The sequence below is a fragment of the Pseudorca crassidens genome, chromosome 1, assembly GCF_039906515.1.
Source record: "Pseudorca crassidens isolate mPseCra1 chromosome 1, mPseCra1.hap1, whole genome shotgun sequence".
NCBI lineage: Eukaryota > Metazoa > Chordata > Mammalia > Artiodactyla > Delphinidae > Pseudorca > Pseudorca crassidens.
The window spans coordinates 10271839-10296899 of NC_090296.1; the positions used below are offsets into that span (position 1 = coordinate 10271839).

A 25061-nucleotide genomic window follows, 5' to 3' on the forward strand; every position below is an offset into this window, starting at 1 on the left:
AGCAGTGCTTAACTTCCAAATGTGTATAATTTTCTTAGATTGATAAAGGAAGCTGGCAAACAAGATCCAGAGCTGGCTTACATCAGCAGCAATTTTATAACTGGACATGGCATTGGAAAGAATCAGCCTCGCAACAAACAGATGGAAGCGGAATTCAGAAAGCAGGAAGAGGTAACTAAGTTCAAATAATTGTACAATAACAATTTTCAGAACATACACAAACTTTGCCCATAGGAACTTCCTTTCTTCATAGTTCCTCTGCATTTTTTGGGAATATAGAGTACTTGTTCATACAGAAACTAGCCATCTCCTTTGTGGTAGCTGTATAGTGATTCATACGTTGAGAATCTATCTGGAAAATCAATTGTGTCTTAATCGCCATCACCCATTTTGTCTTCCATTATTGGGCTGATGGCACATAACTGCATTTTATAGGAAAAGAAAGCTTGTGTAAACTTAACTCCTGTTGACTCCATACGACTCTGAAGCAACAAACTGAAATGTTTTCCTAGAAAGTGTTTTGTTTTCTACTTAAAGTCCTGCCTTGGTTGAATCCTTTAAAAATAACAATACATTTTAAAGATTTTGGCCTAATTTTTTTCATGCTTTTTAAGATTTTGGTATAGGAAATAGCATTGTAAAGATGCTAAAACTTAATATAGTGTTCCAGCTTGCAAGTAAAAACTTTTTATTTAAAATTTGTTATTTAACTTAAAAGTAGCAGAATAATTCACGTTGAAGTCATTTCTATGTGATAGCTCTTTGGTAATATTCCAAGTTTGGGGAGTCTAACAGCCAGAGTCTGACAGATCAGTCTAAAACCCAACTTACTTTCGTATTTAACTTATTCTAGATTGGGAAACGATGTTACCTTAAATCTGGTATGAAAACATTTTTCACTTTTAAAAAAAATCATTTCTGATCCCTTAAATGTGTCCCAAGATGCCAGAAGATAAGTAATGCTTTGCTTGTAATTTTTAATTCCAAGTGATTTAGGGATTTTAGTGAAAGAGTTTTGACATCTTTGGAGGGATGTTGGCACAAACTCACAGCCATAAGATCCCATTACGGAGGCTCAGAATGGCAACAGGACGCCAGAAGGGGATTCGTTTGGTCACTTTGGTTATTAAAGAAGCCAGCGCCTTCATCTTGAAGGCTGTGATTTGTCCGTGGGTGCTTCTGTAAAATAGAAAGGCACTTGGATTTTTCAAGTCATATTCAGTTGAAAATGTCACGTGTTCATGCGTCTCGAGTTTTGTGAGGTGTTATCATCATCTTCAGCCTGGCCTGGATTAAGCGTGCTCAGAGTATTGTCAGAAATGACAGTTGTCCCTTAATTTTACTACATTGTTTTCTTTGGAAAATTTCTTAGAATTGCTATCCTTGGTGGATTTTTTTTCAGGTACTTAGGAAATTTCGAGCACATGAAACCAACCTGCTTATTGCAACAAGTATTGTGGAGGAGGGTGTTGACATACCGAAATGCAACTTGGTGGTTCGTTTTGATCTGCCCACAGAGTATCGATCCTATGTTCAATCTAAGGGAAGAGCGAGGGCACCGATCTCTAATTATGTAATGTTAGCAGATACAGACAAAATAAAAAGTTTTGAAGAGGACCTTAAAACATACAAAGCTATTGAAAAGGTAAGATTCATGTGTTATCTTTAAGTTGTTTTTATGTGTTTAGAAATAGTTTTATCTTCAGAGAATAGTCTCAACAGAGCTGTGCAGTGTGTACACTATTAGAAAGTTGAGAGTAATTACACAGAGCCAGCAGTATTTTACAGGAAAATAGCAGTGAAAATGGTCATATGGATTACTGGGGAGGAAGACCTGCGAAGTGTACTGTTTATGTGGACAGTGTAGTAACAGTTGATTGTTTGAGATGCAGAGTGATTTGAGAGTGATGACATAGCCCCCATACTCATGAAAGACTGGGGATCACGTGTGTGTGTGTGTGTGTGTGTGTGTGTGTGTGTGTGTGTGTGGGTAGGTAGGTAGGTACAGTACCTTTTAAGCCTTGTTACCTGTATGGGGAACTTCTCCACATGATTGGAGCTGGAAAGGATTAATTAGGAGAAATTTTCAGCAGCAGGCAACTATGCAGTATTGCAGTGTATTTAGGAGAGATGTTTCATGTCAAGAGAGCTTTTTCTGTAGGTACAGAAGCAGACAACCAATGGCAGAAGAAGCATTTGTTCTCATAAGTTCTGTTTTTAAAATGTTCAGATCTTGAGAAACAAATGTTCCAAGTCAGTTGATACCGGGGAGACTGACATTGAGCCTGTTGTGGATGATGATGATGTTTTCCCACCATATGTGTTGAGACCCGATGATGGTGGTCCACGAGTCACAATCAACACGGCCATTGGACACATCAATAGGTATGGCATCAAATCATTTGCATGGAAAGCCTGTGAGAATTGCGAGATTTAAGTCTAAACCTATAAGTATTGTGTTGTTTACCTTTTGCAAACAATCACCAATCTTTCTGCTTATGGCCTGTGATACTTTGATGAGAGAAGGAAAAGAAGTTGCTTTTTTTGGTTCATTGTTCTTTTTTGTCAGAAGGCAAAACCAGTGTTGCATAGTAATAAATGTTTAGTTCTCATTGACAAGGCTGACATAATGAAGGCATGCGTATTTTAATTAGATTGAAATCAATTTTGCAACACTCACTCTTCTTTTATAAATCTTGAAACTTGTTCTGTGTCATGAATGTTGGTGGATGTTGAATTTTCCATTAGCAGTAATGGAAGATTATGATAAATTAACCTTTTTTTTTTGGAGTATGTTCTGTTTTACTTTGTCCTGAGTTGGTGATAACATTTCTAAGAACTAAGAAAAGCAGATACATAGCTAGATTATGTATCAGGATAAATTTTGTGCAGAGGCAAAATAAAGGAGCAGAAAACATAAGATTTTCTTTTTAACTTTTTATTTTGAAACAATTTTAGACTTTAAAATATTGCAAGAGTACTACAGAGAACTCACATATACCCTTCACCCAGAGAGACCCATTCAAGTTTCACGAGAATGTTCTTGGAGTGAAAGGGTCCAGTCCAGGATCGTGGGTTGTACCCATTTTCCTCATCTGTCTGGTCTCCTTCAACCTGGAACCATTCTTCAGTCCTTCCTTGACTTTAATGACCTTGAAACCTTGGAAGATGACAGGCCAGTCATTTCTCAGTTTGGGTTTATTTGATATTTTCTCATGATTAGACCCAGGTTATGTGTTCTCGGCCAGCATATCATGGAAGTGATGCTGCGTTCCTTTCATTCTCTCTAACGGGGTCACTCAGTGTTTATTTGTCCTCTTATTATGGTGGTGACTTCGATCACTTACGTAAGGTCTGCCAGCTTTCTCTACTGTAAAGTTGCCTTTTCCCCCTTTATAATTAGTGACTGTTTCGTGGGGAGATATTTTGAGATTATATGAAATTTATTCCTCTTCCCAGTTTCACCCATCAGTGTCAGTACTCAATTGATATTTCTTGCCTGAATTGATTATTTCTGTGATGTCTGCAAAATGGTGATTTTCCGATTGCATTATTCTTTCTGGTATTTATTGTCGTTTTACTGTGAGGAAGAGCTTTCTCTTCTCTCCGTTTATTTGTTCGTTTTATTTTTTTATCCAATGTGAACTAATGGGCTTCTGTTTTATTCAGTCATTTATAGTCTTTTGCTGTCATTTATTTTGTTGTTAAAATTGTGTAAAATTTGGCTGGTGGGGCCCCTTCATTCTAGCTGCTATGTCTTTTTAACATGTCGCCGTTATTCTTTGAACATTTCTGTATTTTATGGCACACTAAGATGTTCTAGGCTCATAATTTCCCTGCCGCAGCCTAGATATTGGCTATTTCTCCAAAAGGTCCTGGTTCCTTTTAGTGGAGAATGAGTTGTGTTTAGAAACCAAGATCTGCGCACTAGGTGTGTTCATTGCCTCTGGAGTATTACTGCTACCAGGCTGTTTCGTAGATGGAGCTGGAAAATGTTTATACCTATTCACATACACGTTTATATAAACATTTATATAAATACACGTTTGTAGTTATTTCTGTACCTGACTACCTGTCTGTTGTTTACTCCATTTTTTAGCATGACACCAGAGGGTTTATTCTAGCTTCCCTTTTTTCCATCTTTGTTCCTGGCTTTTTTAATAGTGAGGAATCTGATTCCCATTGTCCTCAAAAGAATTACTTGACTGTTCAGTCTCCCTATATATAGCAGTCTGCAGGGCTGCCACCACGTTTAGGTGCCCTCATTGCACAGGTCCTGACCTTGCAGGGTTGCTGCCCATTCCGCTGCCTTCCTTGCATGTGTCCTGGCCCCCACTGGGTTGGCTTCCTGTCCCAGCACCCTCCTGACTTGGGCCCCAGCTCCCTCGAGGCTGGCTTCTTGCCCTGCTTGCAGTGCTCTCCTTGTGCTGCTGCTGGGTGGTCGTCTTGTTCTGCTGCCCTCCTTTGTGTGAACACTGGGCCCGCTTCTGATGCCGTCCTTGCATAGACCCCAGCGGTTATGGGCAAATGTAAGGTCATTAAGGACCAACACTGCCGGTTTATTCCCTTAACGGGTTCTGAGCAGTACTTTCTGCACAGTCCAGTCATAGCGCTAGACGCGTATGGCTATTTACATTCAAATTTCAATGTAGTTCCTTCGCTGCCCTTGCCACATTGCACGTGCTCAGTGGCCTCCCTGTCAGACAGCACAGATACAGAAAGAACATCATTGCAGAATGTTCCATTATGTGTATAAATGTACTGTTCCATCTTATTGCAAGTTTGAAGCAGTGTAGCTCAGACTCCACACATAAATACCAATCCAGTAGAGGGCAAGAGGGGCATAAAAAAATCAAACTTTAGAATGTGAATATCAATAAAAAATTTTTCCTCTGTTTCTCAGTTGTAGACTCAGCATCAGAATTTCTTTTTCTTCACAGATACTGTGCTAGATTACCAAGTGATCCGTTTACTCACCTGGCTCCTAAATGTAGAACCCGAGAGTTGCCTGATGGTACATTTTATTCAACTCTTTATCTGCCAATTAACTCACCTCTTCGAGCCTCCATTGTTGTAAGTTTAGAAAAAGAAATGATTGTGCCTTAAAATATGTCATTAATAGATTTGTTTTCAACTTCTCTAAGGCTATGCAAGTTGCAGATAAATTTGGCTTTAAATCTACTTTAAAAAGTAAATTTGTAAATCTCTTTTGTAGTCAACTATATGTTCCAATCTTCAATAGACTATATAATTCGTAGACTCCCAGAATTAGATTAGATAACCTCTGAAGTTTCCTTTAAGATCTTACTGCTATAAACATTTCTGGCAGAATCATTGATCTGTGGCTTAGATACTTACAGTGACACAGAATTCATTAAATGCAGCTGGGTTGCTCTAGTTATTTTGTTGTTGACTTGAAAATCAGCCTTTGTGTAACTGCTATTCTTAGTCTCAATACTGATATATTAAGTTCTTACTAAAATTTAAATTCATCAAAATTGTAAAATCTTAGTTATAACTATGTAGGTTTTACTGGGCAGGCTTTTTTATTTATTTATTTTTGGCTGTGTTGGGTCTTCGTTGCTGCGCACGGGCTTTCTCTAGTTGCCGCGAGTAGGGGCTTCTCTTGTTGCAGAGCACGGGCTCTATAGGCTCATGGGCTTCAGTAGTTGTGGCATGCGGGCTCGGAAGTTGTGGCTCACAGGCTGTAAAACACAGGCTCAGTAGTTGTGGTGCACGGGCTTAGTTGCTCCGCGGCATGTGGGATCTTCCCGGCCCAGGGCTCGAACCCGTGTCCCCTGCATTGGCAGGCGGATTCTTAACCACGGCGCCACCTGGGAAGCCCTGGGCAGGATTTTTAAAGATGGCTCTTCAAATTATGGAGATTAGGATTTTTTTAAACTTGCTGACGTTTTTCAAAATGAAACATTGTTCTGGTAAATTTCAACTTTAAAGATTTCGGGGTAGAGGTTTCATATATGTTTTACGCACTAATGATAATACAGCTTCTTGCATATATAATGGTCACATTTTTTGTTACTTTCAGGGTCCCCCAATGAGCTGTATACGATTGGCTGAAAGAGTCGTAGCTCTCATTTGCTGTGAAAAACTGCACAAAATTGGTAAGAGTGTTTGAAAGGCACGTGTAAATAAAAATAAAGTTAAAAACACTGTAGAACAAAAGCACATCAAGGGCTTCATAGGTGCCTAAGGATTATGCGGGCTGTGAGCCTGTTGCTCTTGGTGTGCTTCGGTGAAGACAGGTGTAAGTATGGTGTAACTGAAGATCCCGTGTAAGGTGGAGGAGCTCTGTTTTCCACAGCTTAACAGCTACAATTTATTTGCTCCCGTTTCCTGACCTCTTTTCAGTATATAAGTACGTAAAGGTCTTCTAGTAACTGTTGAATCATGAACATTTGTGTTTTGTGTTTTAATGTATCGGTCTCAAATTAGTCTATGTTAGTGTACAAATTAAAACTTTTGTTTTTTAATGGGAAGACTCGTTTTCCAGTGGCATTTGTAAACGGATGACATGTGCTAGTTTTCTGTTCATGTTTTTATTTTTTAATCTTAGAATTTATAATCCTGATCATATTGAATATACAAATGTCAATAGACTTTACTTTAAGTATCACATCTGATAACTTTTGTATTATTAAAGGCACAGATGCTTTAGTTTTCATGACTTTTCCAGTTGCTTCCTAACATAGTGCTCCTCTGGATTATTCACTGATGAGTCAGAGAGGCAAAATCAGGATTGTTTGTTAACTCTCTTTACATTTCTTAGGCGAACTGGATGACCATTTGATGCCAGTTGGGAAAGAGACTGTTAAATACGAAGAAGAGCTTGATTTACATGACGAAGAAGAGACCAGTGTTCCAGGAAGACCAGGCTCCACAAAACGAAGACAGTGCTACCCAAAAGCGGTTAGTATTGGTTAGAACCGAGTAAAAATCTAGCCTTTCTGACTTTATTTCTTGCTATATCAAGTCCAGGTTCCTTTGCTTGGCTTCCAAAACCCTTGTAGTTTAGCCCACTCTGGATCTCAGCTCGTTTCCCTCCCTCGTTCACAGCTTCTCTCAGATCAGCCCCTTCGCTGTCATGTGGACACTGTGTACTCTTTCTCATTTCAGACATTGCTTTTGTTTTTCTTCTCAAAAGGATTCCTGGACTCATCTATCAGATTCTTTTTTCTTTTCTTATTGGCTTTTCATTTTTTATTTATTTTTTTAACATCTTTATTGGGGTATAATTGCTTTACAATGGTGTGTTAGTTTCTGCTTTATAACAAAGTGAATCAGTTATACATATACATATGTTCCCATATCTCCTCCCTCTTGCATCTTCCTCCCTCCCACGCTCCCTATCCCACCCCTCCAGGCGGTCACAAAGCACCGAGCTGATCTCCCTGTGCTATGCAGCTGCTTCCCACTAGCTGTCTACCTTACGTTTGGTAGTGTATATATGTCTGTGCCTCTCTCTCGCTTTGTCACAGCTTCCCCTTCCCCCTCCCCATATCCTCAAGTCCGTTCTCCAGTAGGTCTGTGTCTTTATTCCTGTCTTACCCCTAGGTTCTTCATGACATTTTTTTTTTTCTTAAATTCCATATATATGTGTTAGCATACGGTATTTGTCTTTCTCTTTCTGACTTACTTCACTCTGTATGACAGACTCTAGGTCTATCCACGTCATTACAAATAGCTCAATTTCATCTATCAGATTCTATCCAGAGTGTGTTAATGTCATTTAAAGGGACATTCTTTGTTTCATTCACTTTAGTGTCAAGGTTCTTGCTTTACCTTATGTTTGGAGCTAAAACGTAGAGGGTGTGTATGATAAAACAGGCAAGTGCCCATCCAGATGAGGGGCACACCAGCAGGTGCAAGCACAGTTACTTGTCGGGAGTTAGGATGTGGCTAGACTGGAGTTAAAATTAGTTTTTTCAATGTATTGTGTCTAGCTGGATCTGTGGCATAGTTCTAGCTGTAACCATACTGGGCTGAAATACTTATTTAAAAAATATTTGTCAATATTTTTACCTTATAAAAACCCCAAACAGAAGCAAAAATTTGCTGTGTACTTTGATCTTGGCCTAAATGTATGATTTTTTTGTTTTATTTTTGCAGTTTTATTGAGTTTTTACTTTTTTAAAAAGTTTGCACCCAGCTAAGCATTTTCAAGAGTCAAAATCATGTCAGTTTTTCAAAAATCATGAATTAAGTTATCCGATTTTCTGAAATGCTTATTTCCTCATATCCAGTTTTCCTGCTCTAACATTTATCCTAGAGATTACTGGACTAGTTTCATATGACATCATATGTTATCACCAATAAGTGTTTTGAGAAGCATAGCACTGCTTTGCATCCTGTTTAATTAATAGGTGCATTCTGTATTATCTGATATTCTATTAACTATAATTACCCCATAGCCAGCATTTCTGTATGCTTTTAACTGTGGGCATAATTATTTATATTATTAACTGTGGGCATAATTATTTATATTATTGAGCCTCAGAAACTGCAAGATTATTGGGTGAGGTTGTATGATTATTGAAAGTTCAGAAGCAATCTTAGTTTAAGTCATGGTTTACGCCTTCAATGAGATGGCCATTAAAAATGATACTGATTTGTGTTGACCCTGAAAGATGTTCTCATTGTAGTAACTGGAGATAAAAATCAGGTTATGATACAGTCTTTTTCTTGTGATTCCATTTGTAGTGAAAAATATGTATGTGTGTATGTTAATATACATTTATTCTGGAATGTATACATTTATTCCAGAAAAAGTCTGGAAGATGATACAGTATATCACAGTGTTAATAAAGGTTATCTTTGAGTTTCAGGATTACATGGGATTTTAAAAATTTGGCTACCTTTATTTTCTGGTATTCTACAAGTGAGTAAAGACTAAGAAACCCAAGAAAGAAAAGAGTTTGTTCTCTAGTCAAAAGAAATAGATCAAATGCACAGTATTGTGTTGAAAGACCCTGCAGTGTTTGACGGTTTTATGTACTTTTGCAGACCCAGAAGTGCCGACTGTCCAGTGAGGTTAAGAAATTAGGAGGTCTCCTGCCTTGGATATTTTCTCAGTTTTCTCTCGTCAGCTTTTAGTAAAGCCAGGAATAAATTTGTTATCTTGCCAACATCTGGAAAAGAGGTTAATACACTTGAACTTGATGCTTAATTTTTCTTTCCAATCCCAGATTCCAGAATGTTTGAGGGATAGCTACCCCAAGCCCGATCAGCCTTGTTACCTGTATGTGATAGGAATGGTTCTAACGACACCTTTACCTGATGAACTCAACTTTAGAAGGCGGAAGCTTTATCCCCCTGAGGATACCACAAGATGCTTTGGAATACTGACAGCCAAACCCATACCTCAGGTAGACATTTCATAATAACTGTTTATGTTGAACTGTCTTGTTCCTTTTTAAAAAAGGAAAAGCTACTTTAACTATCTTTTGTTACCTCCAAATGTTTAATATTTTAAAATTAAGGTATCTCTTCTGTTCCCCTGATACAAAGCACCATTCCTTTTCTGAAGTTAAATGTTTGTAATGGACTGAAACATCTGCTAACCTTGGGGGTGCGTTATTTTTCTTTTTGTTAAGATTCCGCACTTTCCTGTGTACACACGCTCTGGAGAGGTTACCATATCTATTGAGTTGAAGAAGTCTGGTTTCACGTTATCTCTACAAATGCTTGAGTTGATTACAAGACTTCACCAGTATATATTCTCACATATTCTTCGGCTTGAAAAACCTGCACTAGAATTTAAACCCACAGACGCTGACTCAGCATACTGTGTTCTACCTCTTAATGTTGGTAAGAAGGACCCAGACTCTAAAGTGTTTCTGTATACTAGCTAGAAAATGAAACTGTTGCTTAACAATGAGCTTATTGTATAAACTACAGGAATATCTTTGATAACTCTGAATTAGACACATGTAATGAATATATAGCTTGAGTAAAGATCTTACCTGTATTATTGTATTTTAACAAGCTAAAGGGTCTTTTTCTTCCCTAAGTTAATGACTCCAGCACTTTGGACATTGACTTTAAATTCATGGAAGATATCGAGAAGTCTGAAGCTCGCATAGGCATTCCCAGTACAAAGTATTCAAAAGAAACTCCCTTTGTTTTTAAATTAGAAGATTACCAAGATGCAGTTATCATTCCAAGGTAAGATTTTAAGTGGAAGGCTAAGTGGTGGTGATACGTCATTTCAGAAGATTCCCTTGTTCATATGGGGAATGTAAGTGACCTGTGACTTTGGCATTGATGTTACTAGTAGAAAATATAGGTATCTCTTCATGGTGGACCTGTTCTCTCCAGTTTACTTACTTAAAAAACAAAACCCATAACACTGTTGATGAAGGGATTTGACTTTGTGAAGGTCAGATCATCTGAATGATGTTGATAGGTTTTCTTCTTAAAACCTCCATCCTTTTAATCCCCAGTCTTAAAGAATTCGGGTGTAAATAATAGTTTATTAGAATTGTTCAAAGACATAGTGTTATTAAGTGCAGTGAAAACAGTAAATTACTATGCTTTGTTTCTTATTTTGTAAAAATTTAGGGGATGGAGTTTTTAACCAATAAAATTAAACACTGCACTTTTTAAAGAAGTAAAGTACTGGCTGCAATTCAGTCTTTGGTTTTTGTTTTTGTTTTCTTTTTTCTTTGTGTACTTCAAAGCCATATTTTAAATGTTAGCTAACACCAACCTATCAATATCATAAATGCTGCAGTAATACATTTTATGTGGCAAGTGTCTTTCATGTTTAGCATTAGTAATATACAAAGTATTTACTTGGTTGTTTAGATATTGAAAGTTTTCTATACTATTTATACTGATGAAATTAAGAGATATTTAAAGGTGCCATTTAGCTTTCATGTGTTATCAAAGTATAGATATTTAGAACAAGGACGGTAGTAAAATAGGGAAAGGGGGGAGTCAGTTTTTACTTGATATAAATGTAGTTCTTCTCGTCTTAAATCCACTTGAAATGTATTATTTAGAATTGAAGTTTCTTTAATGTTATTTATTTTTAACCTTTTTGAACTCTTTAAAATCAAATAATTTGCATTAACTGCATATTAAAACAGTTGTGTTTTGAGAATAGTTGATTTAAACCAGAAAGTCACTGATTGTTTTTCCTTTTTAGATACCGCAATTTTGATCAGCCTCATCGATTTTATGTAGCTGATGTGTACACTGATCTTACCCCCCTGAGTAAATTTCCTTCCCCTGAATATGAAACTTTTGCAGAATATTATAAAACAAAGTATAACCTTGACCTGACCAATCTCAACCAGCCGCTGCTGGATGTGGACCACACATCTTCAAGGTAAAGGAGCTCTAGAAATGACATTTTGATTTTACTTGTGGCATTATTTCCAGAGGTCAGTAGGCAGATGTGGAGGTTCACAGTCCACACAGCCCACCTGTATGTGGGCTCTGAACTCAGGAGGTCCTTTGCACACAGAGTTGCCCAGAATGTGGCCCAGCGGCCTGCAGTTTAAATGAGCTCTTCGGGTGACTTGTAGACACACTGAGGTTTTAGAACCACTGTGAGAGTGTACTTGTTTTTGTCTGTTGGATAAAATTATTTTGAAATTTTTATAGACTGAATCTTCTGACACCTCGCCATTTGAATCAGAAGGGGAAAGCTCTTCCTCTAAGCAGTGCTGAAAAGAGGAAAGCCAAATGGGAAAGTCTGCAGAATAAACAGGTAGTGAGTTAATCGTGACTAGCATAACTTAATGTTTTGAAAGATAAGTTTGAATTTTATTTTATCAAGTGAATTGAGTGATTCGTGAGGTTTCTGGAAGTTGCCCAACCCTTAGGTTTTGTTTGGCTTTAATTAATATGATGTATTGACTTCCATTTGAATGTCTTTTTAGTAAGTGTGAGAGGTTTGGCTTTTATACTTGATCCACTGATAGCAATTATATCATGAAATCATCCATGTAAATCCTAGGATAAATCCCATTTTCCTTAAAGGGTTATTTTAAAGAATATTTTTAAGATTTCTTGCTAGTGTTTATGATTTTTGTCTTTCTTCATTAGTGAAATTGGCCTTAAGTTTCATTTTTTCTTCTCTTGTATGTTTGCTTTCTATTTGTCTATCCACAATTTATATTTATCCACATTTTTGCTTACTCAAAGATACTGGTTCCAGAACTCTGTGCTATACATCCAATTCCAGCATCACTGTGGAGAAAAGCGGTTTGTCTCCCCAGCATACTTTATCGCCTTCACTGCCTTTTGACCGCAGAGGAGCTAAGAGCGCAGACAGCCGGCGACGCTGGTGTGGGAGTGAGGTCACTGCCCGCGGATTTTAGGTACGCCTGTGCTGTGGGCCAGGAAGAGCTCGGCTCGTGAGGTCCTGCTGGCAGAGGAGCGGAATTAAGTTCACATTTTAATTGTATGTAGAATAATTTTGAAAAGATTAGAAAGAAAACGTGGATGCCTATCTAATACGTGAAATAAATGCATCGCTTGACTCATAAGTGAAAATCTATACATTGGGTCAATGAGTCTAACATTCTTGGGAAGTTACAGCTGGAGAGGAGAGCCTGAGGTCAAAAACAGTCATTCCCCCTTCAGAGATGGCAGTTAAAGTGAAAATGAAAACAGTTGTTTGCCACTGCTGACATTTTAAGACGCTTCCTTTTTTTATAAAATCAAATGTACATGAAAGAGCGACTGCCTCTGTGTGGTCTCTGTCTTCATTACTTTCTTCTCACCTGTCAGGACTCTGCATTGTAAAGAAATTAGCCAGTTGGCAAGACCAAGATGGTTCAGGAAACGAGGAACTTTATAATAGCAATGATCACGCCTACATTTATTGAGTACTTACTACAGCGTCAGACACTGGCTTAAATGCTGTAGCTCATGTCAGATGATTTCATTGTTAGGATCCTGTGGTGTAAGAGGTGTTAGTTCCTCTTCCAGGTGTGGAAGCTGAGGTACAGACACATGAAGTAAGTTGTCCCAGGTTACCCAGCTAGTTACCTGGCTGGCCTCGGGTCCCAGCCCTCGCAGTTGGTGGCTTCTAGGTCCCGTAGGCTGGCCCCAGGCTTCATGAGCTAAGCCCTACGCCGTGCAGAGACCATGTCCCACTTGATGGTTTACACTGTGCAGAGTTCCAGGTGTGTTGGTTTCTGCCTTGGAAACTTATTTATCTGCTAAGGTAGGAGTATATTTATAGGGATCTTCGTTTATTTAATTTTTACTCAAATCGCTCTTGCTCTAAGCCTAGCCTTTTTGAAGGATCTGATGAAAAGCTATAAAAATGTCTTTGCAGATACCCCAACTTAGACTTCGGGTGGAAAAAATCTATCGACAGCAAATCTTTCATCTCAGTTGCTAACTCCTCTTCAGCTGAAAATGAGAATCACTGTAAGCACAGCACAGTTGTCGTCCTTGAAAATGCTGCACGTCAAGGTGCTAATAGAACCTCCTGTCTAGAAAATCACGACCAAATGTCTGTGAGCTGCAGAACGTTGTTCGAGTCACCTGGTAAGCTCCAAATTGAAGTTTCAACAGATCTGACAGCAATTAATGGTCTTTCTTACAATAAAAATCTCGCCAATGGCAGTTACGATTTAGCTAACAGAGACTTTTGCCAAGGAAACCATCTGAATTACTACAAGCAGGAAATACCTGTACAACCAACTACCTCATATCCCATTCAGAATTTATACAATTATGAGAACCAGCCCAAGCCCAGCGATGAATGTACTCTACTGAGTAATAAATACCTTGATGGAAATGCTAACAAATCTACCTCAGATGGAAGTCCCACGATGGCCGCCGTGCCTGGTACTACAGAGACTGGTAAGGCGCTCACGGACAGGACGGCTTCTGAGCAGAGCCCTTCTCCCGGGTACTCCTCGAGAACGCTTGGCCCAAACCCTGGACTTATTCTTCAGGCTTTGACCCTTTCAAATGCTAGTGATGGATTTAACCTGGAGCGGCTCGAAATGCTTGGCGACTCCTTCCTAAAGCATGCCATCACCACGTATCTCTTTTGCACTTACCCCGATGCTCACGAGGGCCGCCTTTCCTATATGAGAAGCAAAAAGGTAAGAAAGCGTCCTTGGATGTTGAGCAGTTATGTCATTCAGTGTGCATAAAAGTGGTCTCAAGCATCGGATAAATTTCAGAGGTTGAGGAAAGTGTTACCGCAGGGATTGCCACACCCGACAGGGCAGCTGGAGCCTCCTCTGTACCCCCGTGGGAGTGACACTAAATTTAGCGTGGAATTAAGACTGAGGGAAGAGAAGTAACGGAGATAAATATTTAAATGATGGTGAAAGAGATGTCACAAGGCACCATGCACCGGCTTGACAAGTAACACACAAAACTGCTAAGCGCTCAGAAGAAAGGAATATCACTTGTGATCAGGGGAGGCGTTAACAGAAGAGGTGCGTTTGTAGTGTGTAAACAGGGAACATATGGCAGAGCGTGTCAGGACTCGGTGAATAAACTGTGGAGAAAGTGGGGAAAGATCCGAGAAAAGACTTGAAAAGGCGGGTGGGCTGAAGCTGTATTATGGAGGGTCTTCGGTGCCAGGCTGAAGAGTCGGCACTGTTTTGAATGAGGTGCGTGTTGAGGGTACTTCTTGTGTAAGGGACTATTAATATTAATAAAGCGGTAGTTTTAAATGGTCAGGCTGGAAGCAGAATGCGGCATGAGTTGAAAAGCAAAACCTAACCGCGCTGCGTGATCATTTGGGCCTTTGAAGAAGTCTAAGCTTAAGTGGAAAATAGACAGATGTAGAGTCTGGCAGCAAGGAAAGCACTGAGGGGAGTGAGATTTCAGAGGCGATGAGATTCTTAGCCGACACCTACGAGTACTTACTCTAGCCAGACAGTACCCTCGTCACCTTACATATATTAATTACCTGATTTAATTCTGTATACTGCTATTTATTTTATTTTTTTGTAATTGTGTATACTTTAATCATCCCCATTTTATAGCTGAGGATACTGAGGCAGGAGAGATTACCTTGTTCAAGTTAACATGGCAAGTACGTGGCACGGCCTAGACGGTCTGGCTTTAGAGACCTCGCTCTTGACCACTACACTGACCTCCCTCTGAAGTTGTCTGTAACACTAGGCACTGCACTGAGTGTTTACACACCTGCTCTTTCCAGTCTTCTCAGCGTGCCCCTCAGCGGTAGATGACATGTCCCCATTTTGCAGTGGAGGAAACTCTTGCCTAGGGAGTTTCATTGGCTCGTGCAGGTCATCCAGCTAGTCTGGGATGGTCGGGAGCGTGACTGAGGCCAGAGCCCATAGCCTCGCCCACTCTTCTCTGCTGCCTCCCGGTAGAGAGGGTGACGCAGAACTAACGACCATAGCGGCTGGGGCTGCTGACGGGGCTGCTGCTGAGGAAGACGGAAGTACAGGAGTAAGAGTTGGGGCTAGAGTTTTTAGACCTCATGGACTAGGAAGTGGAATGTTCAGGTAATTAAGAATTTAGGACTTAGGTGCAGTCTGGGGAAACAGTCTTCGTAAGAGTGATAATTGAGAACAATTGAGATTTCCCAGGGGCGGTTGCAGGAAGAAAGTATCAGAGGCTGAGAATGAGCACAAAGTAACAGCACACTCTTAGGTAAGAAGGAAATTATTTTCCTTTTTGAAAGTTCATCCATCGTCTGCTCAGAAAGCTCTGACTCCTTACATGCTGCAGAAATCACTGTCGCTCCCGCAGCATGGTGGTGAAGGCCCTTTCAGGGTGCCCCCCGCCCCCAAGGGTCCCGGCCGGGCTGCCGCCCCTGGCTGTCCTTCGCGGGACCCGCGCACACACCTGCTGTCGTTCCTTCCCCGCTGCTCGCCCCGTTTCTGCGGGCTGAGCTCTGCCTGCCCCACCTTGTGCCTCACGTGGGCCCTTACTGAGCTCTTCTTCCTTTTCCACCCGGCAGACCATTTCTGCTGACTTTGAATGTGATTTCTGTCCCTTTCACGCCCCTGTCGTACTTTACCCTCTTGTTGGCATCTGTGATGCTGTGTTCCCATGGTGTGGAAAGGGAAGCCAGTGTGTACTTAAGCCATGCAGGCGGCGTGGGAAAGGGCTTCGGCCCAGGGTGAGCGTCATGGGGGGCTCCCGGCCCAGCCTGCGGGCTCCAGGGACCGCTCCTCTGCCTCGCTGTCCGCCAGCACCTCTCCGACGTGGGTGCTTGTTCAGGGGTATTGAGTTACGTGGAAAAAGGGCTCATGAAGTACTTAAATAAAAAGGAACCCAGTTTTTAGAAAATGAAAATGAGATTGAGCGTTCTAAACCTTGGTTTCCAAGTAAAAACGAGATGGAAACATGGCTTTGAGTAAATTAAGGAGGAGATGGAGGCCTTAGGAGAAACAGACTAGAGGGTAGACAGTAAAGCTGTTTTATTGATGACAGTAAACATGGAGCTTTTCTTTATTGCCTTTTGCTCTATTTTAAAATGGTTGAACAAAATATCTTGAAATGCCATCCAAAACTAAGGAATAATATTTGAGAAAGCATTGCAGTCGAAATCATATTTATAGCTTAGGTTCTAGGAACATAAAATTATTTTAGCTCAGTTCAGTGCCAATTTTCACTTTATAGCTAGAGTTTATGGTATTTCCTCCTTTTATTTCATTGAGAATATTGTGACATCTTGGACTTATGTGGAATTGCATTCTTTTCTATTTTGATAGTCCCAATTAACAGTTTGAATTTTATATCATCAGATTACATGAGAATTTAATATTTCCTATCATGAAGAGGTAGAGAAACTATACAGTCTGAATAATTGATGACCAGTTGTGGAATATGAAGAATGTTTAGCTAAAAAATTATGTTAATGCCTTATATGAATTTCAGCAATGACTGTTTATGGATAAGTATCTTATAAATTTTTTCTGCTAAAGGTCAGCAACTGTAATCTGTATCGGCTTGGAAAAAAGAAGGGGCTGCCCAGCCGCATGGTGGTGTCAATATTTGATCCCCCTGTGAATTGGCTTCCTCCTGGTTATGTAGTAAATCAAGACAAAAGTAACACAGAGAAATGGGAAAAAGATGAAATAGTAAGTTTTTGGTAACTGGATGGATTTATTTTTTGGTGAGGGGCAGAGTCTTGTTCTATTAATTTTTTGTTTCTTTTCCCTGGTGTGTTTATAGTAGAGTAGAAATTCAATATATTGAATTAATTCCTTTAAACAGATGTCTTTTCATGAATTTAGAACAGTGTTGTAATTCTGATGGAGAACAATTTCTGTGATCTTCCTTTTCCAAAGGCAAAAGAGTATCTGATGCTGTGACTCAAAAAAAAAAAAAAAAGCAAAGCTCTGTAACATTTCACTTTAATATTACATATTACGATTTATTGTAGATCCTTAGCTCTGTTCAGTGAAATGACTTTTCAGTGACCTATGATCTCCAATCTGTATGTGCAGTAATTTCAGTAAAATCTTGCTTTTGCAGCTCAGGGCTTTTTCAGGACTATTTCTCCTCTTGTGACCTTAAAAAAAAATACATAAAGGTAGTTTTCTGGAAATAGTTTAAAATCTTGCCAATGACTTTAAGTCTCCAAACGTTAGCTGCAGCTGCTTCATTTTGTCCTGTCTCGAAGGCCACCAGAGGGCACCTCGGAGGGCCTTGCGAGCCGGAGAGCTGTGGAAGCAGTCTGTCCAGTGTGGTTGGCTGGGAGGCCATCTCGCAGGCAGTTTCATTTTTCAGGCATTTATTTTGCACTAATGATAAACTGGCTCGTTGTTACTTCATTTCCAGGTAGCATGCTCTGTGACTCTGTTTTGATTTTTACTTATTCATTGAGTATATTTTTAACTCGTGCAGTATTCGACTTACTACAGAAATTGAACTTATCTGGAAAAGCATTAAGAGAATATTTTAATGCAAGTTGGGTTAGAAAAATTATATATGTTATTAATTTAGAAATAGAACCTTAGAGGAACATGTGTAAGATTTTGAGAACTTTAGAGGAAATATTGCATTTCTTTGGAGAACATTCTAGTAACACATATCCTGCCTTATAAATCCTGTTTCATAGTATCATTGGTTCTTTAAATTAAAAAAAAAAAAAAATTAGCATAGAGGTGATGTTAGCATGTCCTTTTAATTAAAAAAAATGTTTTTATTTTAAGATACAACATGAAGTTATTTTCCTTAACATTTCAAATGACCTGGCACTTTGGTTCTTAGAATACATTAAATACTGTTTATATTTTCATTTAATAATTTCTGCTTCTTGAAATGGACCATTATATGATATTGGAAAGCATATGCTGGATCCATTCCTGTTCTACCTGCCTCGCTCCTCAGCAGATAGGTTTAAGTGAAAGCTTTGCACACAGACGCCGAAGGTGGCAATAACGCAGGTGGAAAGTGAACTTGAACTGTAAAAGGAGTTTCATGCTGGTGGTTTTGCTTTTTGTTTGTTTGTTTGTGTTTGTTTTTTTTGGGTTTTTTTGGGGGTTTTCTTTGAGAGCTTGAAATGCTCTTGGAAACCATTTAGTGAGGCAGACTCCCACTATTTTGCAGATAAAAAAACCCCAAAACCCAAAGGCATTAATGAACTTTGCCCAAGATTACACAGCTTATTTGTTGATAAAACCCAGCCCTTGTTGTGAGTTTTGCCAGTGTCTGGTTATGATAGCATCTTACTAAAGATATATAAGGATTTTTTAAAATTAAAAATATTATTTAGTCTTTATTTATTTATTTTTTTAGTTGCAATTTGGCCTTTGTTTCCTAAGGACCAGCTAGTCAAAAACATCTCACGTTACCTTGGGAAAGTGTAATTTTTATTAGGTAATAGTCCCTAGAGGTGTCCACCGTTTCAGGTTTTTTTTTTTTTTTGGTTTTCTTCCTTATTCTTGAAAAAATTTGTAAACTTTTTAATTAAAATATACAGACAGTTGTAGGTATATGGATGGCTTGGCTCATTGCACTTACTTCTTTTCAAACAAATGCACTGTTTGTATCTCTTTTGAGTCTGGCTTAAAATGAGAATATTTGCAGCATTTAAAAAAATGGTTGACAAAGTTTGAAAACCTTTTTATCAGAATACTCTGCAAAGTTGTCACTATTGAAATTGAAGCACACCCTCATTGAAGCACTCCCTCCCGCCTTTCCCCCCAAAAGTAGTCTTGTTTATTTATTTATTTTTTTATTGAACAACAGAAATTTGGTATCTTTCTAGCATTGCAAAAAAGTTACATCATTACTGAATCCTGGCCCATTATTAAGGTTGTCATTCACAAATAAGCTTTTGCCAAAGAAATTGGAATTAGCAAAGATCTTCTGACAGAAATTGGATTGTTGTGTTTCATGTTAGTCTAAATTGTCTTCTATTTTTGTCAGTTATGCTATAATCTGTTACCCTGATTACTCTAGCTCACCGAAAGGGAAAAGCATAATTTCTCAAATTCATAGCTTAGTTCACAGTGATCACTTTTAGTTTCCAAGCAAAGTAGTTTAGTTTTACATTGTAGCGAATGACCTTTGAAGTGGAAATAGGGACCAAAACTTTATTATGAAACCCCACTGTACATTTTTAATGTTACAAAGAAAATAATTTTATCTGTTTACATATTATTCTCTTATTTAATTGCAAAGATGATGCTTTTTCTACATCTGGAATTTAATTTTATTAATTTGAAAATCTTTTAAAAAACATTGTAAAACTTTGTCAGCCAACTTGAAGCTCTCTCTGATCAGCATATGAGAACTTTCCTTGTGTCTCCTGCTACAGTTAGAATTCTTAGCTGAAGTTTTGCCTTGTGGAGCTTAATTTTAAACTTTATATCCATGTATAAAATCCTTGACTTAAAGCTTCATACTGGATAAAGGTCATTTTATAACTCAGAAAATGAACATTCAAAGAACGTGTTTTACTTTGTTTATATGATTAAATAACTTATTTTATGTTAATTGAAAACAAATGGCCATGATTTGAAAGTTGCCTTTTAGTATTTGTGGTTGTCATTTGAAATTATCCATAACCCTTGCTTTTATTGAGTCTCAAGCCCTTTTAAAAACAGCAGCTATGTCTCCCCTCCTTCCCCATTCTCCCTCTTGCAGACAAAAGACTGCATGTTGGCTAATGGCAAGCTGGACGATGACTTCGAAGAGGAGGAGGAGGGGGGGGGCCTGACGTGGGGGGCTCCGAAGGAGGACGCCGACGACGAGGAGGACTTCCTGGAGTACGACCAGGAGCACATCAAGTTCATAGATAGCATGCTGATGGGATCCGGAGCTTTTGTCAAGAAAATCTCGCTTTCTGCTTTTTCAGCCACTGATTCCGCCTATGAATGGAAAATGCCCAAAAAATCCTCCTTAGGTAGTATACCATTTTCATCAGATTTTGAGGATTTTGACTATAGCTCTTGGGATGCAATGTGCTATCTGGATCCTAGCAAAGCTGTTGAAGAGGATGACTTTGTGGTGGGGTTCTGGAATCCATCAGAAGAAAACTGTGGTGTTGACACAGGGAAACAGTCCATTTCTTACGACCTGCACACCGAGCAGTGCATTGCTGACAAAAGCATAGCCGACTGTGTGGAAGCCCTGCTGGGCTGCTATTTAACCAGCTGTGGCGAGAGGGCTGCTCAGCTTTTCCTCTGTTCGCTGGGGCTGAAGGTGCTCCCGGTAATTAAGAGGACTGATCGGGAAAAGGCCATGTGCCCGACCAGGGAGAATTTCACCAGCCAACAAAAGAACCTTTCAGGGAGCCGCGCTGCCGCCTCTGGAGCTGGCCCCCGCTCCTCCGTGTTGAAAGACGTGGAGTATGGGTGTTTGGAGATCCCACCGAGGTGCATGTTTGATCACCCAGATGCAGATAGGACACTGAGTCACCTTATCTCGGGGTTTGAAAATTTCGAAAAGAAAATCAACTACAGATTCAAGAATAAGGCTTACCTACTACAGGCGTTTACACACGCCTCCTACCACTACAACACTATCACTGGTAAGGAGCCCCAGACCAGAGCTCACTGCTCTGAAAATGAGACCTTGTGTTAATGGAGTTGTTCTGTAGAATAATGTAAAAAGAATAATCTATGCATGTACATTAGAGTTTAGTGTGCACGGTGGGGGGAGGAAGCACAAGAAAGTGAAAGAAGCCTTTCTTTTTGGGAGCATGTACTGTTCCTTACCTTTGACAGCTGGGAGCAGAGCTATCTTAGCTCCTCGTGTCTCTGTCATTGATATGCAGCATAATTAGACAGGTTCGGGCCTTAGTATTTCGGTGTGTTTTTGCCATTTTATGCTCCCCCCCCCTTGTCCTTCTGATGCCCGGTCACTGCTGCTTTTGGTTCTTGAATAATTTATTCGTATATTCTGGATGTCTTTCCATATCTTTTTATTGTTCTTCCTGAACAAAAAGTCCCCTCCCTTTAAGGTCTTTTAAAATCTAAAGATGAACCGATTAAAAGAAACTCTTTCACAGGAAGGTTTCATTGCTCTGACTCTGCTGTCACCTTCTGCTTTGCGCTGTGCTCCGTGTTTTTTTTCCTCCTTTATTTAATAGGCTCCCAATCCATTCGATTAGAAGGGAGAATAGGCGCCTAAAACCAAGATCGGCTTCAGGTTTCGAAACAGCTAAAGTCTGTATTTTTTCTCTGTGTCAGAGTAATAAGCGCTTGAATTCAGAAAACCAAAGCCGAGTATAAAGTTTGTATAAGAAAAACAGTGTAGGTTAAGATGATCAGAAAAATGTAAAACCAAAAGTGAAAAATCATCTGACTCTGGACTAGAAAGGCTGGTGAAACTAAAACCTGTTTTTCTTTGTGGAGAAGAAACGAGGCCTCCTTTTCCACCATGCTGTACTGGCAGGAGCCCTGGGTTCTAGTCTGCCTCGGGCCCTGCTTCTGAGCTCATCGGCTGTGCGGGGGCAGCTCACTATCTCTGTTCCCGCCTCAGTTTCCACAGTTGAACGGCTTCTTTTTTTTTTTTAATTTTTATTGCTTTACGATGCTGTATTACTTTCTACTGTACAGCAAAATGAATCAGCTATACACACACACACACACACACACACACACACACACACACAAATGTGTGTATCTCCCCTCTCTTTTGGACTTCCTTCCCGTTTAGGTCACCACAGTGCATTGAGTAGAGTTCCCTGTGCTATGCAGTGTGTTCTCACTAGTTATCTATGTTTATAGCAGTATCAATAGTGTATATGTGTCAGTCCCAATCTCCCAGTTCATCTCACCTGAACAGCTTCTTTTTAATCACTGCGAGATGATAGAGGTGTTGATCAGTGTCGATAACTTCTCACATTTTGACATCGATCATTTTTGCTTAAGGTCTTTGCTCGCCTCCACGACTCTCCTTTCTCAGCCTCTTGGTTTGTGTGAAATTCAACATTTTTCATTCAAGTTGAGAAGAAAACCGTCTTGTACTAACTGTCATCTTGTGTAGCAAATGTAACCCAGGAGTGGCGAGGCATGGTATCACTCCCACACTTTCCAGAGTGTGAGTGGACAGTGTGCAGGGGTGACAGCAGAGTGTGGGGCAGGACTATGTGCAGGGTGTGGCGTTCGTTGCTAGGTGACGATGTGTGATGGAGCCTTTAGAAAGGTGCCCCAGCACCTGCCTGGCCAGCACAGTGCCGAAGGAAAAGGGTTGAGTGATGATGTCACTTGGGAAATGCTTTTTTCTTAACGAGCATTAGTCTTTTGGCCACTTAAAAATTTTATGACCCCAATTTCTATGTAAGAAATATGCTTAATTTGTCATTAGAATTTAATTTCCAGAGGCTTCCGTATGATGTCAAATAATTTTGTCACTGAAGAATATATATGAAAACGAATCCCAATAAAAGTCTTTTCAGTGTGTCTGGGGGATCAGTTCTTTATCCGAGTTATTATTTGAAAATTGTGGAAACGTTTTTGCCGGAGCTCAGGGCTTCACTTTGGATCTTCCCTCAGATTGTTACCAGCGCTTAGAATTCCTGGGAGATGCAATTTTGGACTACCTCATAACCAAGCACCTTTATGAAGACCCACGGCAGCACTCCCCAGGGGTCCTGACTGACCTGCGCTCGGCTCTGGTCAACAACACCATCTTTGCATCATTGGCTGTGAAGTATGACTACCACAAGTACTTTAAAGCAGTTTCTCCTGAGCTCTTCCACGTCATCGATGATTTTGTGCAGTTTCAGCTCGAGAAGAATGAAATGCAAGGGATGGATTCTGAGGTTAGTGCCATTTTAAGATATGTTGAAGTCAGTGTTTAAAATAAGCCTTCCGACTAGGGTTCTCGACAGAGCTGTCTAGAGAGCCAGCCGAAGGCCAGGGTTGTGGTCCCCAGCACGCTCTGCGTTTTCCAGGGAGAAGTGAATGGGTCTCAGTCTTCAGGGGGAGGCCTTTTCAACTTGACCACTCATACTGTGGTCGTTCTGGCGAGGAGAGGGAGCCAGGGGGCTTTCAGCTGCTTCACCACCCCCAGTCCTTGATTCGGGCTCCAGGCGTTTAGGCACGCCAGAGCGGTGCAGCCCTCCCCCTGCCCCCAGAGAAGCTTTAACCTCAGTGAGAGCTCGGCGTGGCTGGTTCTGTCTTTCTTTCTGTTTAAAATAGGTCAGGAATATTTGCTAATATCTCAGGTAGGCATCACAAATGTATATTCTGCTTCTACTTGAAATGGGAAAATCTCATTTAAAACCCAAACTTCTAAATTTTTAGGGACTGGAATTTGAGAGGTTTCTGCTGTAAGTTCAGCCAAAGGTTCTTTGGTGATGGAGCTAATTCTAATGTGTTTGTGAACTATTTTGAAATTTTGTAGGAAAGGATTTTGCTGAGATCTTTCCAATCTCCTCTAATCCTTCGCTAACATCCATCCACATACCTGGGTACCCAGGAGAGCACTTGCATTTCTTCTTCTCCTCATTCTGATTCCTTTGTGCTTCTTTCTGTAGATTTCTTGTAAGTCATGGAATTCATTCATAACTCCGGTAGCCATTTTAATTGCTCTTTCTTTAATCTGTACCTTCCTGTTTTTTAATCGCACAAGCCGTCGTTAGGGAGCAGTGCATTTCCTCGGCCTCCTGTGGGAGAGATGAAGAGCCTGGGTTTTGAGGTGTAGCCACGGGGCAGAAGGGTCAAGCGTGTTGAACGGGGTGGAGGATGTGCTGAAGGGGAATCAGTAGGCAGTGCCCTTCCTCTCCCCTTTCACCCTTGCACACCCTTCCAAGATTAATGGTCTGAGTTGGAGCACAGCTAGCGGTGAGACCAGGAATTAGAACCATCTCAGATATATTCAATATTATTTCTAGTCTCATTCTGTAGAAATATTTAAGCTTAGAAGTTGAGGAATTAGCTAAACCCTAAGTTCTCTTTTGATGACAGTTGGACATACTGGCTTTGTTAGTTTTTGTTCATTCTTTTCCTTCCCTTCATTTATATAAACATATGTATAGAAGTTACAAAAACTGATTGGGAATGTCATGGTCTGGCTTCTCTAACTTACTGTTTGATCTTGAGAAAGTCTCTCCACCTCTCTGGGCCCCAGTTTCCTCATTTGTAAAAGGAGAGAATTAAACTTGATAAGTTTAAAAATCCCCATCTACAACAGTAAGTATCTTATTTTTTCCGGTAGAGTCAGCATCTATCATGTAGAACTTTGTGTGGCTAAACCATCCATTTAGAAATTACTATCCCCTCTTCTTTTTATTTCTCTTTCACAAGTAATGTGTGTGTATTTTAGAAAATACAAATAACCGAAATTAACATTTTGTGATGTCTTATTGCTAATGTACATAGACATAAAGTTATGTACGATATAAAATGAAATTATAGCATGCATAGTGTACCATACCCTATTCTTTTCACTTAATATATTGTGGATGACTTTTCCCGATCATTAATAATTGGGATTACAACGTTCAGTAGCTGCACGCTAGTGAGTATATGGCTATAATGTAATGTGTTTAAACAATCCTTTGCGACTGGGTGGTTAAGGTATTTTTTGTTAGGGTTTGTAATAAACGTGGATGCGGTAAATATACTTAAATATCCAGTTACCTCCTTAAGATGAATTCCTAGAGACAGAATTGCCAC

At 39.8% G+C, this 25061-nt stretch overlaps 1 protein-coding gene across 5 annotated transcripts in view; it reads left to right on the plus strand.

Moving 5' to 3' along the window:
* DICER1 (dicer 1, ribonuclease III) overlaps positions 1 to 25061 on the plus strand; it is a 66815-nt gene that overhangs the window by 35915 nt on the left and 5839 nt on the right. For 3 of the 5 annotated variants that reach the window (XM_067726669.1, XM_067726661.1, XM_067726651.1), the window contains 16 exons: positions 39 to 171; positions 1403 to 1645; positions 2231 to 2385; positions 4941 to 5073; positions 6047 to 6122; positions 6788 to 6927; positions 9204 to 9383; positions 9612 to 9825; positions 10029 to 10182; positions 11168 to 11350; positions 11629 to 11734; positions 12172 to 12347; positions 13313 to 14093; positions 16908 to 17063; positions 20080 to 20965; positions 22935 to 23203. In XM_067726669.1, coding sequence (XP_067582770.1) covers positions 39 to 171; positions 1403 to 1645; positions 2231 to 2385; positions 4941 to 5073; positions 6047 to 6122; positions 6788 to 6927; positions 9204 to 9383; positions 9612 to 9825; positions 10029 to 10182; positions 11168 to 11350; positions 11629 to 11734; positions 12172 to 12347; positions 13313 to 14093; positions 16908 to 17063; positions 20080 to 20965; positions 22935 to 23203 — 3985 coding nt within the window. Of the gene's footprint in view, positions 1 to 38; positions 172 to 1402; positions 1646 to 2230; positions 2386 to 4940; positions 5074 to 6046; positions 6123 to 6787; positions 6928 to 9203; positions 9384 to 9611; positions 9826 to 10028; positions 10183 to 11167; positions 11351 to 11628; positions 11735 to 12171; positions 12348 to 13312; positions 14094 to 16907; positions 17064 to 20079; positions 21019 to 22934; positions 23204 to 25061 lie in introns of those variants that run through there. The other 2 variants (XM_067726671.1, XR_010940917.1) reach the window with 2 other exon arrangements.